This window comes from Carassius carassius, chromosome 11 (genome assembly GCF_963082965.1).
Source record: "Carassius carassius chromosome 11, fCarCar2.1, whole genome shotgun sequence".
Taxonomy (NCBI): Eukaryota; Metazoa; Chordata; class Actinopteri; order Cypriniformes; family Cyprinidae; genus Carassius; species Carassius carassius.
The window spans coordinates 27,464,200-27,481,810 of NC_081765.1; the positions used below are offsets into that span (position 1 = coordinate 27,464,200).

At 39.2% G+C, this 17,611-nt stretch overlaps 1 protein-coding gene across 4 annotated transcripts in view; it reads right to left on the reverse strand.

The window, feature by feature from the left end:
* Positions 1-13,412, reverse strand: part of glsb (glutaminase b) — a 32,098-nt gene extending 18,686 nt beyond the window's left edge. For 2 of the 4 annotated variants that reach the window (XM_059562384.1, XM_059562383.1), the window contains exons 1-2: positions 13,299-13,412; positions 12,698-13,093 (exon numbers count right to left, since the gene is read on the reverse strand). In XM_059562384.1, coding sequence (XP_059418367.1) covers positions 12,698-12,984 — 287 coding nt within the window. In that variant the 5' untranslated portion in view covers positions 12,985-13,093; positions 13,299-13,412. The remainder of the gene's footprint in view (positions 1-12,697; positions 13,094-13,298) is intronic. The other 2 variants (XM_059562386.1, XM_059562385.1) reach the window with 2 other exon arrangements.
* Between the last annotated feature and the right edge of the window lie 4,199 nt (positions 13,413-17,611).

Consider the following 17,611-nt stretch of genomic DNA (forward strand, 5'->3'; position numbering starts at 1 on the left):
CACAATACACGAGTGTACTGTAGACACACTCTTGCCAAGTTTTATTAAGAGCCGACCTAACTAAGCCACTGCATTATCACATTTAGATGGCTTTGAGTCTAATGGAGCTCTGCGTAAGCTGCTGTGGCACTGAGCCACGACAGAGTCTGGCCAGGACTGTATACTTCCCAACGGCCTAACAAAGCATCCTCTCACAGAGCACCAATGGACCCACCTTCCCACCACAAACATTCCCAGAACTGAGACTTTCCTTTACCAAACCTCATTTACATTAGCTGTATTCATTTTCCTAAATATTATTTGATTATATTTAATTGGAAGGTTTTTTCTTTTTCTTTTTCACTGAAAATGTGATTTTCATCTTTTGGGTTAATTTGTGAGGATTATAAAACATAGAAAGGGAATTTGTTGAGAAATGATAGATAGAGGTAAAAGACTGGAAGTGACTATTCAAATCATACTTACATACAAACAAACAGCAGGCAGAGCAATGAGGGAGAGAAAAACATGCAGAATTAATGAGAAACACAATAAACAAATCAATCAAATCAATTATGTTCAACTTAAAACTGATCAAATCAAGATTCTTTATTGATGTATAATGAATTTAAAATTCAGTTGCTTGTGTGTTTTTGTTTTGTTTCTTGAATAAAATATCATATGAATTTACACTACCATTCAAAGTTTAAGGTCGGTAAGATTTATTTATTTATTTTTAAAGGGGTTGTATGATGCGATTTCAGTTTATCTTTCTTTTTGGAGTGTCACAAGCTCTTGGTGCATGAAGAAGATCTGTAAAGTTGCAAAGACTAAAGTCTCAAATCCAAAGAGATATTCTTTATCAATGTTAAGACTGTGCCACGTGCCGCTAAAACCCCTCGTTCTAACACACCCCCACATGTCTACATCACTGTGTGGAAATATTTGCGTAATGCCACCCAAATGTCCACACAAAGAAAGAAGGCGTGGTTTCAGTAACCAGAGTTAGTGTTGAAGCAGCCATGTCAGGGAGATGCTGTGTGTATCTAGACGAAAGAAAAATCACTTTATTTGGCCTTATGAAAGTAGATGCATTCAGGAATCTTTAAGATTAGTTATAACAGAACAGCAACGCATTTTATGGATGACTGTTTCGTGAACCTAGTAGAAGAGGTACTTTTGACTGCTATGACAATCTGCCGCTTCTGAATCAGCTACTGTAAGTAGGCTATGTTTTGTTATTAGGTTAAGTATTTGCTATTGAATGTTCAAATGTGGAGCTAGATAGAGAGAGGGTCACACAGTGGAGCCAGCCGTCTTAACCTTCGATAATGAACGCGATATCGCGCAGCTTGTCAGTGATCTACAGCTCTGTCTATTAAGTGCCGCTCCATTTGAAAGCAGGTGATAGCGATCACTAATCACGGAACCAGACTTATTGACTAGATGCGCATGATCATATCGTTAGATATATCGCCCAGCCCTAGTGCTAATCAACACTTTGCCACAAAATTCATCCAAAATATTCCCATAAAAGTACAATAAGTCAATGAAAAAATAGAAATAGACTAAAAACAAGTTACACAAAGGAACATCTAACAATGCAACCCACACACAGTTCAGCAAGTCATGCAAAATCCACAATTGTCTGTATTTTCCTATACTATGCAGAGCTGATCAAAATTTACTTTCATTTAATTTGAAGTGAGGTCACTTGAACTAAATAGCCAACACGCCTGTGTTATGTGATAGAAAATCAATTGCGCACTCATCAGAATTGTGCTATCAGCTTGCAGCAGAAACAGCAGGTCTGTAGTTCTCTCCAATGAAAGCAAAAGATCAATGAGAAAGGAAATGTGTGAATCATCGGCACTGGACCTTTGAGATCTAATTAGCAGCAAAGGGTCTTTGGTGTTATACAAACAGCATGTCGGTCCGACTCCGGCCCATTCTCCTCTCCTTTCATCTCTCATCTCTGCAGTATATGTGTGATCCTCTACACAGGATTCCAGGGATTCTCAGAGAGACTCATCACCCTCCTGCAGACTTAATAAAACAAACACTGTGCTCCTATTCACACACCACTGACGGCTCAGAGAAGACAGACCCAGCACAAAACCAAAAACCACAGGCTGTGCAGACACTGTGACCTGACAGCAGGGATTGTGGGTTTATTTTAAGGCAGCACAATTATTCAAATAAATAAATATTATGGTTGCAGCTCTGATTGTTGCGAAAAGCGACTCCCTACACAAAATACATATTTTAATTTACAGTTTATGATCCAAAATTTGTAATCAATTCAAATCGAAATAAAATTGGATAAATCGTTACAAAAATACGATTTTCAAGTACAATTCTGAAGATTTTCAAATCCCGAACTGCCAGATAAGGATGTGGTCAATACTAGTGAAAGACCGATATATAAAACGCCTTTTCATGTAGCTGATGTTTTTTAAAACGGATTATGACACCATATCATGCATTTATGCTTCCTCTTTAAGACAAGCTACTCAGATGTGAATCCAGCACTTGACAGACAGAAAAATGACCAATCGCCATTCACTTTCTAATGTGAGGCTATGTTGTGTTACATACAAAAACACTGTGAGACATCAGATCCGCAGTCCAGCGCCAGTTCCGGTGGCAGACCCAGATGTGATATGAACAAATTCAAACAAAAATTAAACCATGTTTACCTCACAAACAATCAAAAATCCCACGACAGGCTTTTTCTCAGATATGCGCGTTGTTCTCAGTCATTGCTTTCGGAGGTGGATGCCGCTGTTTGGAATGCAGTCGGGTAAGATAGTTCTTGGAAGCAATTATACAGAAATAGTTTGACGGCAGCAGGCTTTGCCCGAGCATTTAAGAATGACCATAACAACATTTCAGATGGTGTGCAATGAGATCGGTCCTCTGGTTACCCTGTAAAAACAGGGTGATGGAAACATAGCTAATGTGAAACTGAAATTGAAACTGAAAATATGTATTCACTATTTGGCTATTTAACTATCAAGAACTTCCTGCTTTTTTATTGCATCAGTGGTCACATGGAAATCAATTTTCTATACCACACACTGAGCAAACTTGTTTATTGGCCTAAAAGGCTTGATTCACATTAAAGGACATGACCCTCAGGGTAAGATTGTTAAACCTCCCGGTGGTATTAATGGACACTTGATGCTATATATGGCTCCTGTTCTTCCTGTCTGTGAACTCGCACAGGAAAGGTCGATACTTTCATCAACAGAGTTCCCTTCTGACCCTCGATCCAAAGAGTCTCAAGCAGGAGGTCTTGATTTGAATTCATCAATGTATATGAATTCAAAATTACAGTTTTCATTTTGGGCTGGACTATACTGAGCTGGTAACTAGAATATCCTTTGTTACAAAACAAATTCAATAACTCTTTCCACTCACAGATGCATGAACGTATGAAACTGCTGTCTGAATTATGTTCAGCTGACAGATCTCAGTGAAGACTAAAATGAACCTGGGGCATTATTCATTGTGTAAATTGGCCAGCCTATGCTCATGGTCAAGTGTTTGTTCTTCAGAGAGCATGGGGAAGGTGGGGGACATGAACAGGACAGACTGTATTCTAGTTACTGCTGCTGACACAGCGACATGCTGCTCTAAACCATGTGCCAAGTGGAAATATGTATTCTGGATTCAGAGACAAGTACTGTAGGTGAGGTGAGAATTTACCACTGAGACTTAAAATATTAACACTTTCCTAATGAAAAAACGCTGTAGAGATTTGTTCACAAAAAAATGTTGCTACTAAATACTTGCCACACTGTTAAACTGGATGATATATCCATTATTCACAACAGATTCACAATGATTTTGCTTGCGATATAAAATGTAACATTGTGAATTTTATAAAAAGTATTTTGTTTGGACATTCAATTTTCTAAAGGTTGACATTAAACTAGTTCCAGAAATATAAGACAGAAATGTTTTAATAGAAAATTAAAGTTTTTAAGTTTGTTGATAAGTCTGATTTATTTCTGTAAATCAATTGAAACTGAAGATTAAGTGCATCAGTTCAACACTTAGATTTCATCCCTCTATATATTAAAACATTTAATAAATATCACTGTTAATTAATATGAATTCAAATAGTGGTGCACAAATGAAAATTATTTATTTTTGATTATATTCTTGCAATCTACTAGGATTAAACACTTTCATACTTGTTTGTTTGGTTGAAATTATGTACTGCAATATTCTTCAGAAAACCCTGTTGTTCAGAAATCATTCTTCATAAATATATGCTTATTATCAATGTTGAAAACAGTTGTGCTGCTTTATATTTTTTTGGAAACCATAGTAAAAAGATTTTTTTGGATTCTAGCTTAAAAAACAAAAGTTCTAAAAAACAGCATTTATTTGAAATAGAAACTTTTTAATGTTATAAATGTCTATGCTGTCAGTTTTTAATCAGTCATGCATCCTTTCTGAATAAAAACATTAATTTATTTTGCAAAAAAAAAAAAAAATAAACTGACCCCAAACTTTTGAACTCCAGTGTATAATTCTCAACACTACAACACTGTACACTTGGCCTTAGGATGCAATCATTTTCAATCCTGTGCCAAGTGCAGCTCTCTAGAGGATTGTGGAAACTTCTGTTGCATCTCTGTGGGGCCATAGGGGTGAAAAAAGCATGTACCCCTGAACCACGTGCTACTCAGAGAACAGTCTCTTCAGGTTTCAGGTGTCAGATAACTTTACTGCATCTGCCTGACAGACAGTAAAGTTCATTCACCTCTTGTATAGTAAATCCTAGCAATTTGTTTACACACTTTTGAGACTAGAGGATTAGTTTCTACTGACATGCAAGACAATCAGTTATTGCTAAGAAACTTGAAAAACCAAAAGCAACTATCTAATCAGTCTGATTCATCCAGGAAGCATGTGCAATATACTGACTTACAGAGAAATGCATGTATGTATGAGTCAAAATGAGCAACAAAAACCTCATAGAACTTTGATAAAATCAAGTTTATCCATTTAGTATCATTGTTAACAATGATGAATATCAGATCGATATTCTCTGAAGTCAAACTCCAGGCCCTTTGGGGCCAGATGGAGCCATGTTTGACAGCTTTTAGCAACATCTTTACTGATTTGGAAAACAAGTTCCCCTGCAGACGAGGACAAGAGCTTAGTCAATTTTTTTACACTCCGTTGCCTTGGACACAATTAGCTGAACTGTCAGAGACTTCCTCGTTAGACAGGAAGTTAGTTGTCAGTGGTGAATCAGATGCCCACGGGTAAGAAAGCCTTCCAACAACAACTTAACAAAAAAAATCATGATTCGACCAGAACAGTAAAAGTTCAAATACATGTAAGATAAAAGTGTACTTTAGTGATCCCCTCAATCTGCACGTTTCCTCTCACGGCGCCGCCATTCTTGTTTTAGCAAGCGACAATAGTGTACTAGTTCAAGCGCCATGGCAAAAGTTCGAGCAAAGCATGCTAACTGTTCTAATTGTTCTAAATAAAACACTATTTAGAGTCTCAGCCTCAGAGGAGACAAGAGAGCAGTGGATTTATTTATTTACTCACAGACAGCCACACAGATCTAATAAAAACATGCAATTTCTTTCCCAGCTGTTTAACTTCACAGACATAACGGACTGTTTTTGTCATTTGTGTTTTTAACAACATTTTGTGTATTTGAGTTTAAGCGCAATAATACATGAAGAAAACTTAGTTTAGTACTCACATGCCTTTCTGTGCGCGTGATTCAGATGTGTGCGTTTAGAAAACACTATACCAGACATTTAAACTAATATGGCTTTAAAACACATGATTTTAGTACGATAGATATGATAATCAAAACCAAACAGATGTTTTGTTTGTTTGTTTTTTTATCAGAGTATGACATATGAGCTCTGAAGGAATACAGGCACAAAACAGAGTGTTTCTGCTTCCTCAAAAAAATAGGCATTTTCAAAATGATATCATAAATGATCAGTTGGGTACTTTGAGCTGAAACTTCACAGACACATTCTAGGGACACCTGAGACTTATATTACAGTTATTGTAGAAAGGGGCATAATATTAAGTCACCTTTAAATTACTCATGCCCCGTGGTGACTCATGACTTATGCTTTCAGAACTTCACATTAAACACTCATTGTTTAATAACTGCATATGTGCTCTATTATCATCCATGATGGAACATTACAACAAGAAGGGAATAAAAAAATCAGCTAAGTGCTGAAATATAATGATCAGAGTGTTTTGAAACATGCTAAATAAATAAATACATTTTTTTTTAAATTACCAAAATAAAACAAGGATTGATATCCACGAGTGGAAGGCCGTTCATACGTCACAACTAAAGCAGCAGCCTGTGGCCACACGTTCACCCATGACATCATCAGCTGGTCATTCACCTCTCCTCACCTTCTTTGAGCAGAATATCCCCATGACAACACAACAATCAATATCTAATTTTCATAGGATTGCAGAATTGATTGCTTCAAACTGGACACGTCTGAGTGCATCAAGCCTCTTAATAAGAGGAGTAAACACTGCAGGGACATGACAGGCTAAGTTAAAACAGCCTGTTTATATGGAGGTATTACACATTAAATTATATCATGATTATGTAATTTACATTCTTAAAATTACCATTCTTCTCTCTAGATATCGTTATCAGCCATTCTATCAGTCAACTATAAGACTGCACTCAATCCATTACAACCTTGCAGCACTTTTAATTGTGTAATCTCTGTAGCGCAACATGTTAACCATTAGTCCAACACGTCACTAAATAGGATTATGCATCATTAACTTATTTATACCAGCTGAACAAATGTAAGCAAAAGTCAGTCTGTAAGGAGGGCAGAAATTCTCACAGATCTTGCAGAAAATGACTCTTAATATTAGGGGTGCTCCGATCACGATCGGCCGATCGTTAATGCGCATCTCGTCAGTAAAGCCGGTTCTCTAATCAGCGGTTAATTCCATCAGGTGCGTGATTTCACATAGCAGCTGTTACTACACAGAGCCGTTGTTAACTGAGAAGATGCGCCAATAAACGCTGAAAATGAACGTGGATTTGCGCATCTTCTCAGTTAACAACGGCTCTGTGTAGTAACAGCTGCTCTATGTGAAATCACGCACCTGATGGAATTTACCGCTGATTAGAGAACCGGCTTTACTGACAAGATGCGCATTAACGATCGGCCGATCGTGATCGGAGCACCCCTACTTAATATGACATTTTGTTGAGGAAAACGGCAGTCATATTGCCCATCGTAAAACAGAACAGCATTCATGAGAAGATGATCAAGCTCTCGATTAAAGTCTTTCTGCAGGGACAGCATGATCCTTCTGTGTCATCTTATAAATAATCCATATGGACAGACGAGCGATGAGTCATGCGCACTGTGTGGGTAAACCGCGAGCAAACAGAAGAGCGTGGGTATTTCAGTCTATTGTACTGCCAGGGAGGGTATTATCTATCTATCTTTCTATATATACACATCTCTAAACATGGAGAAAACTGTTGCACTGAAAACTCCTTGTAGAAGTGCATTATTAACATTCCACAGCTGCCGTATGAATGGTGTCATAATCCAGCAGCTGATAAGAGCTGCCACCACTCCCATCTCTAACTTCCACAAAGTAAACAGTAATAGTGGGTTCATTTTGGTTCATCTCACTTACTCAAAACTTCTATGTGTTCAATAAAAAAAGTTCACTGAATTATTCAGTGGCCTTTTCCGCAGGTCACATTATTATGGCAGCAGCAGTGATAAAAAAAGTCTGTGTTAACAAGTTATGAGTGAGCACTGAACCAATTTCTAGAGGCATTACAGGCGTTCACGCCCAAAACAAGTCTTATGCATAAATTATCTACAAATCTACTAAGACTTCAGAAAGAGTATCCAATCATTATAACCTCACCTGACTTTCACCTAGCTATAAAAACAGGAGTTATCGATTACGTCGACTACAAAAATACAATGACGTGCGTGAAATGCGTCGACGTATCACACTGTTTACATCTCGCATAATGGCATACTGGGAATGGAGAAAGTTGCATTCTATCACAAAAACAGAGACCACTGTTATCAAAAGTATGGGAATACTTTAAACAGAGGCCAAATAAAATGGTCCCTTGTTCCCTTTGCAAAACGGATATGGTGTACAAATGCGATGCACGAGCAACCGCGGTGCGCTTGTGGCATTCTGAAAAGTTGACATGTTTTTAACTCGATGCGGTGCGGACGTGCCTGTTTTCGCATGCGCGTCGCGACCGCGTCGCTTCCATTATGAGCGCGCATTCCTGCGCGCCTACATTGGAAATAACAAACTTGTGAATATGTGAACGGCCCCTTAAAAGACAGCGCGCCGCGAGACAACAGTCACAAACCACCGAGCTACCCCGAATCAGCTCCAGATCTCTGGAAACCATGCTAAACCATAGCAGAACCCTTCATGACGTCTCAGACAACTGTAAATTTGTGGCTACTGTGGTTTAATTATAAACGCTATCGTAAACTCATATTTACCATAGTAAAATAATTTTCTTTGGCTCTTTATTTTTGTATACTGTAAAAACTTCAACCACATTAGTTGAAAATGAATAAAGGTTGAATTATTAAATTAGAAGTTGTACTTCTATTTTTTTTGTAAAGTTATCCAAAGGATTCATTCGCTAATCAAAAAAAGAACATTAGATTAATTATTTATTGTAATAAAAATAATCGTTAGAATAGTCAACTATTCGAAAAATAATATTTAGATTAGTTGACAGAAAAAATAATTGTTAGTTGCAGCTCTAGAACACATTAATAATTGTTAGACCCATATTCTGGAAACTAAAGGCCCATTCTAGGAATAATAAGTAGGGCTGGGTTGACAATATTCATCTTCATTTTGATGAACCAATATTCTTGAATTCTAATTCAGTCTTTTATCTTTGCTGCTTTCGGTTAATGCGCAAACAAAACTTGACTAAACATTATTTGTAGCATGCCTCCCATCTAATAAACACAATATGCAGTGTGCTTTGTTACATTTAAAATGAAAAAATCTCATCTTTTATATTTTGTAAATTTTATCAATAAATGTGGTTTTGATGCTCTTTGATGGGAGGGAGTACGATCACTGGAGCTGCCTCAGTTCAAGAGCGAGCGTGAATGATCATCTTTTCTTAAATTCAAGTTTTTTGAAGTCAGGAGGATTCTGGTTGCCTGTACATTTTTTTTATCATTCCTTAGCTGGAAAATAACATTTTGAAAGTGATTCCAACTATGTTCCTCTGCTTCGGTATATTACAGCTGTGGTGAGGACTTCCCTGTTCTCAAAGATTTAGAATTTTTAACTAAACTTTATAGTTATTATTATTATAGTTTTAGTGTGAACAGGCCTTAACCCATATAATGAACTCAACACATTACCAATTTTGTTCAGATCTTCACTTATAACTAAAAATTCTTTGTTCCAAAGTATTATTTTTCTTTGTTATAAAAATGCAGTTCAGTCAGTTGGTCTACAAATGAAATTGCACAGTTTATTCAGTTCGTTAACAAGCAAGATACTCCATCTCCATCCATCCATCTTCTTCCGCTTATCCGGGGCCGGGTCGCGGGGGCAGCAGTCTAAGCAGAGAACCCCAGACTTCCCTCTCCCTAGACACTTCCTCCAGCTCTTCTGGGGGGACACCGAGGCGTTCCCAGGCCAGCCGGGAGACATAGTCTCTCCAGCGTGTCCTAGGTCTTCCCCGTGGTCTCCTCCCAGTGGGACGCGCCCGGAACACCTTCCCGGGAAGGCGTCCAGGAGGCTTCCGAAACAGATGCCCGAGCCACCTCAACTGACCCCTCTCGGTGTGGAGGAGCAGCGGCTCTACTCTGAGCTCCTCCCGGGTGACTGAGCTTCTCACCCTCTCTCTAAGGGATCGCCCAGCCACCCTGCGGAGAAAGCTCATTTCGGCCGCCTGTATCCGGGATCTTGTCCTTTCGGGTCATGACCCAAAGCTCATGACCATAGGTGAGAGTAGGAACGTAGATTGACCGGTAAATCGAGAGCTTCGCCTTGCGGCTCAGCTCTTTCTTCACCACGACAGACCGGTACATCGACTGCATTACTGCAGAAGCTGCACCGATCCGTCTGTCAATCTCCCGTTCCATCCTTCCCTCACTCGTGAACAAGACCCCAAGATACTTTAATCCTCCACTTGAGGCAGGAACTCTCCACCAACCTGAAGAGGGCAAGCCACCCTTTTCCGACTGAGGACCATGGCCTCGGATTTGGAGGTGCTGATTCTCATCCCAGCTGCTTCACACTCGGCTGCAAACCGTCCCAGTGCATGCTGAAGGTCCTGGCTTGATGAGGCCAACACGACAACATCATCCGCAAAGAGCAGAGACGAAATCGTGTTGTCACCATACCTGACCCCCTCCGGCCCCTGGCTGCGCCTAGAAATTCTGTCCATAAAAATCATGAACAGAACTGGCGACAAAGGGCAGCCCTGCCGGAGTCCAACACGCACCGGGAACAAGTCTGACTTACTGCTGGCAATACGAACCAAGCTCCTGCTCCGGTCGTACAGGGACCGGATAGACCTTAGCAAAGGGCCCCGGACCCCATACTCCCGGAGCACCCTCCACAGGCCGCCGCGAGGGACACAGTCGAATGCCTTCTCCAAATCCACAAAGCACATGTGGACTGGTTGGGCAAACTCCCATGAACCCTCCAGCACCCTGTAGAGGGTATAGAGCTGGTCCAGTGTTCCACGGCCTGGACGAAAACCACACTGTTCCTCCTGAATCCGAGGTTCTACTATCGGCCGGATTCTCCTCTCCAGTACCCTGGCATAGACTTTCCCAGGGAGGCTGAGAAGTGTGATCCCCCTGTAGTTGGAACACACCCTCCGGTCCCCCTTCTTAAAAAGAGGGACCACCACCCCAGTCTGCCATCCCAGAGGCACCATCCCCGACTGCCACGCGATGCTGCAGAGGCGTGTCAGCCAAGACAGCCCCACAACATCCAGAGACTTGAGGTACTCAGGGCGGATCTCATCCACCCCCGGTGCCTTGCCACCGAGGAGTTTCTTGACTACCTCGGTGACTTCAGCTTGGGTGATGGACGAGTCCACATCTGAGCCCTCAGCCTCTGCTTCCTCAATGGAAGACGTGACAGCGGGATTGAGGAGATCCTTGAAGTATTCCTTCCATCGTCCAACGACATCCCCAGTTGAGGTCAACAGCTCCCCACTTCTACTGTAAACAGCGTTGGTAGGGCACTGCTTCCCTCTCCTGAGGCGCCGGACGGTTTGCCAGAATCTCTTCGAGGCCGACCGATAGTCCTTCTCCATGGCCTCACCGAACTCCTCCCAGGCCCGAGTTTTTGCCTCCACAACCACCCGGGCTGCAGTCCGCTTGGCCTGCCGGTACCTGTCAGCTGCCTCAGGAGTCCCACAAGCCAACCAGGCCCGATAGGACCCGATAGGAATATGAAGCGAGATACTTTGTTCGATTATTTCACTCACGAATGATAGCTCCATTCATTAATGTTATTCAAAAAGACTCGGCTGATTCATAGGGGTGGGCGTATTGATCCTGATGTATCAATATATCAATACTGATACGAGTATCAAAAGTATCGATATTCACATAAAAAATATAGATACTAAGGTGTGTTTATACCAGTGATTTTGTTTATTAAACAACAAAAAAATAATGCGTACAATACGGATTGAGTCGGACGAATTATGTGTTAGCGAATAATTGTGTAGGATAGAACAATTTTCCTGCTCATCTGAACACAAGCAAAGGTTGCAGGACAGAACCAATCAATGCAATTTTCATCAGAGGACAGAAAAAGCATGTTTGAGTTATTTCGCAATAAACTAATTAAAATAGTAGCCTACATAGTTGCAATTACATTTATTTATACTGAAACGTTAAAAGTCCATACTGATAATGTCATTCTGTAATGTTCATATAAAAGAAACAGAATAAAAAGGTTGCATTTTATGCATGCAACAGCCTTTCTCTGGCAGTCCTTTATGAAAATGAACCATGGTTTTACTAAAGTAACCATAGTTCAACTATATCAACTATTTAACTACGTGTAAACAAAAATATATCCTAATAATTTGCAATTAAAGTGTATTGAATTTTAAGATGCTTTTCAAATGTCATTACCCATTTTACTCTCAGTACTATAATAATCTGACACATTTCTTAATTTAAAAGTTCAGTGTAGAAGTATCTAAATCGAATACTATTGGCTCGTGCTGTATGGTCTTTGTTGACACACAGGAGTCACTCGCTTCAAAAAGCGCACACACTTCAGTGAACGGAAAATACGAGCTAGTGTATGGAAGTGAACGAGACCGATTCACTCAACTAAAAAGACTCATTTTAAAAAGACCACAATATCATATCTAGACGATGAACTACGGTCTTTCAACGTAATGAGGAGTGTCCATTTAAAAAAATAAACACTTTATAATTGACGTAAACCTATCAGACTCATGACATCTGATTCTAATATGAAGTATAACTTACTACTAACACGTTCTCCAGCCACTGGCTGTAAAAGTGTACACACAGCGCCACGTTGTCAGTCATTGGGGGATATTTTGGCTCGTGTGCTAAGCACATGCTGTATACTTCCAATCAGTAACACTGAATATCTCATGCGTCACGGTCAAATGACAAATAAATAATTTTCGTACTTATCTGCCGTCGCTTCCTGAACGGACTCATCTTTCTTCACTGGTTCTGCAGGGTCAATTGCTCCTTCGGTCTTTGTACACAGAAATCTTCTCCCAGCTAAAAGCTGAATGAAAGGCTTTCCATTACAGACAGTCTTTAATTGAGATATTCTACCATCCGGGTAAGCAGCGCTGTCGAAGTACGCATTTGGTAAAGTCTTCTTATGCCTTATAATGTCAGAAAACGAACGCTTTGGGCTGGCTTGTATCAACTCCTTCAGCACAAGTGAAGCCCTAAACTGTAACATCTCAATCCTGTCGAGCTAATTCAGTTTAATGTCTTTATTTGTAATAATACTAAAAGACAACTTTTAGTTCTGGATGCTACAGCCCTGTCAATTGCCACACTTTGCGGACCTAATCAAGTACACCCGGCTGCAGCCTGCGAGGCGGGACTGCACCTGGGGCGGGGTTGCATGTGCAGCCCCGCCCCACACCTACTCTGATTGGTTCGATCGTCTTTCAAAGCATACATGATAGGAAATGTGTGCGTAGTTAGTGTAGGACGGAGAAGCTAAAGTGCTTCAGCCGGGTGCTTCTCAGGCGCATGGTGCTTCTCGACCTAATGATAAGAGCTTTTAGTGAAGAACAATCCTGTACACGCCCACCAAACCAGCTATTGGACAACGTGCAAATATATGCGCATTTCTCTCACATCATTGGCTCATTAACACTTTTCATTTTTGATTGCACCACATCCTGCAATGACTCAATTGTATGACCCGCATTGTATGTTTTTTTGACTTAGTGATGTCTATTTCAGTATAAAATTTGTGTGAATGGCTGTATGCTTATTGTTGTTGTCCTGAAAATAATTGTGCATTTAGCTTTTTTTCCTCATTGACTAACACCGTATACAAAACTCTAGTGTTTATGCAAGTATTTATTTGTATTTAGTACAGTATTTATTCTGAATTAACTCTTTTTATATTTTGCATTTTTATTGTTATATAATACACATTTTTATAGGCCTATTTTAATACCTCTATATTTATTTCAGTATACTTCAACTTTAGTTTTTCTCTAATTTACAAGTGAAGTGAAGTGACATTCAGCCAAGTATGGTGACCCATACTCAGAATTTGTGCTCTGCATTTAACCCATCCGAAATGCACACACACAGAGCAGTGAACACACACACACACACTGTGAGCACACACCCGGAGCAGTGGGCAGCCATTTATGCTGCGGCGCCCGGGGAGCAGTTGGGGGTTCGATGCCTTGCTTAAGGGCACCTAAGTCATGGTATTGAAGGTGGAGAGAGAACTGTACATGCACTCCCCCCACCCACAATTCCTGCCGGCCCAGGACTCGAACTCACAACCTTTCGATTGGGAGTCCGACTCTCTAACCATTAGGCCACGACTTCCCCTAAGTATTTAATATGAAAAGCTAATTGAGAGGCCTAGTACTTTTAAATTGTATTTTTATTTATTGAATGACATTTACAAATGTTAATGTAAGCCTAGACGTAATTCATGCTCCTTTTTGTCTCATGCAACATCTCATGTACCTTTCTGAATGTTTGTGACCTCAATGAAAAAAATTATGCCATCAAGCTGAAACGTCATGGATGCAACTACTGTCCTTTTAGGTAAAGACATATAATACCAAGTGCAGTTCAATTAGACATAAAATCTGTCATAATTCTACAAATAAATAAATACATGGTGTGTAATGATGCAATGACATCATTATAACCTATAGCTTTTTATTCTGACCCCAGGAAATGTTAATACAAGAAGGAACCAGATGAGAAGCTAGCTAACGACAAAATTGGAATTTAGAGAAAGCTGCTTATCTCTAACGGCTGTAAAATAAAGAGCTCAGGTCTGCACGAAGCTCAAGAGAAAACTCTGACTGTATACTTTTATGTTCCCATATGTGAAACGCAAAAACTGGATACAAGCATGCCGATCGTCAATCCAGGTGTCAGAATGGGGTTGTGCAACCAGTCAGTGACAGTTCAGGGAACTATTAAGCAATCTTTACGTTGGTAAACTTTAGGAAGCAGTCACTACAGATAAAAACAGCTTACTGTTTTGGTCTGAGATCGTATTCTTTTGTGCCACAATAGTGCAACAGTATGCCTCTAGAAATTTATGACATTATTGAGTCAGTCTTAAACATCTCAAAGCTTGTTAGTTTGGTTCATTGTTCAGAAATCTTTATTTCAAAATGTTTTGAGAATGGAAATGGGAAATATAATTTTGGCACCAAGGCAACTGAAAAAGTAGACCTCACTGTTTTGCTTTACTACAGACCAGCAAACAACTCTGGCATTCAATCCTATGCAATATTTTATCAATCTCTTGACTATCCAGAAATTTAAATGCCATTTTAAGTATTAGAACAATTTTATTTTCTGTGTGGGAATTATTTTTAGACTGCATGCCTACCACTCTTTCTGGAAACTTCTAAACTTGAATGAGGCCTAAACCAAAGGAAATGTTTTTGTAAATTTTTTGCCTCCTACTGTCACAGAGAGGTAATAACACGATTTCACTCTTGTCTTCAGAAAAAGACTGTACAGTGTGATGCTACCATCTTGTGGATCATGTGTATACTGTAGTGAGAAATATTGCTAACATAGACTACTGTTTGTAGATTAAGCCCGGAATAAAGTAAGCATCATAAAATAGCAACAGTTGTAAATTTCACCTATAATATAAACAGCAACATATCTCTTCAAATTATACTGTTGGTAACGTTTAGGGCCCCAAACTAAGCAAAATATACAATTTGCCAATTTTATATTGGCAAAAAGAAAGATGAAAATCTGATAACTACATAAAATGTGTATAAATATCAGTTGTCACTCTATATTTCCCAGTAAGATGATAATATGAAAAAACTGTAAAAATTGAGAGAGAGAGAGAGAGAGAGAGAGAGAGAGAGAGAAATTAGTAGCCTAGTATCAGAGATTTCTAATATACTTGAAACTGCATTTAAAAAAAATAATTTGAAACAAATTACGTCATTTGTAGTCTCGCTGAACACTTTTTTTTATTTCCCATATGCACTAGAGGGCACTAAAAGGTGATGTTCTCCTTGGACTCCGGTTGTTTACTTTGAACTTTTTGGTCATTTAACGCGATTCAGGCTCCAAGATTTTTCTCTGCAGGGGACACAAACTGTTTAGGGACCAAATTTGCAGTTTCATTAGGTTGCGGGCATTACATAACTGTTTGTATTTGCTATACGAAGGCAAATGCTCGTTTTCCCCTTGAATCGTTTACAATAAAAACCACAATGACCTGAATGACGCCTTATCAGGCGAGGGACCGCGAGCGGTCTGTGACATCCGTGTGGAGAGGCATCATTCCGGGCTGACTGTGGGCGGCAGTGGGGTGTTTATCACTACTGGGTTTAGACGCAAACAGACATTGTGTACGCACAACAAAGGGTGGAAGCACAACGGCGAGTGTTTGTGAGTCATTCTGCAGTTTCAAAATGTGTTAATATGATGTAGATGCAAATGAATAGAGGTGTAGACACATCGACCCACACGCTGCCCTCACTGTCATCCGTCATGTCATCAAAGGCATATAGCTAGGCCTACTTGAGAAGATAAGGAACACCACCACTACAAAAAAAAACAAAAAACACACATAACAAAAATTACTAAAATGTTAACTAAAATTACAAAAAAACTAATTAACCATATTAATACACACTAGTAGGCTATACAAATAATACTAAAGTAACAATGATGTGAACTGATTCAGGACTTTTTAAAAAAGCATCTCAAAGGTTGGGAAGGAAATGTAAAAGGAGATTGAATGAAAGATGGTTCTGATGTAGGCCTAGGCTGCTTAACCTTTATTTTATTTTATTTTATTTTTTTATCATTACATAATCCCCATACTTTCATTTTGTCATTTGTGGCATATTTTCATGACCTAACTGTTAGTCGTAATATTGAACATCAAATCTTAACAGTAAATGAATAGTCATAATAAACAATTGGCTTGTAGTGTAATTACTGTATCTTAAACGCCTTTTTCTTTTTCTTTAAATAAATAGCCTAATCATGATTGCGAAGGCCAGAAATTCCTTGATATGCATATCACAACTTCTTACTAACACAAAGATCAGCAAAGATATTTAGACCACTGCAGTCAGAATCTTGTACTACCATAATTTACCAAGTAATCCTGTTCGAGCACAATGCATTGTGGGTGCTGAAGTTTTCCTGCCGTTTTAAATTAGTTTTCTCTAGTCGTATAGATTAAAAGACATTTAATAAAAACGTCTGATTTTCAGGATATTGTATGTTTACTTTTATATGTTAATCTACTTGTCCAGTGTAAAATCTGGGCTCTGAAACAAAGCATGAGAAATGAAAAGTACTTCACAATCAGATGTCAAAAAAATAGAGTTTAATGTTCATGTGCTGTATAACAAATTAAATATATTAGTGTTTACAAAACAATATGTGCAGGACTACCGTATGCATATCCTAATGTACTCTCTACTCAAAAGTGATGAGAACAAGTTCTACTGACAACGTGGTTTCATCCTACAGTCCAAGATGCATAAGTCTATTATACAAAGCAAGTAGAAAGATTAGAGAAAGACTGATTATTTCTGTGAGTGGTTAAAGACAGTAACAAGCAAGGAACAAAGGTAGGCGTCTAGATATGTCTTGCTATATAGGTCATTGGTAATGATGTAATCAGTAAGGTCCAATCAGATTTTTTCTTCATCAAACTGTTTTTTTCCAAAGCAAAATTTGTTCCAGTGCTTTTAGAGAGCTTGATATTGCCAAGGCTTTAAGTCTCGGATGTTCATACAACTTCCCAAATCTCATTTCATATTCCACCTAAAACGAACATCCAAAATAAACTACTACCAGTGAAGAATTGTAACATG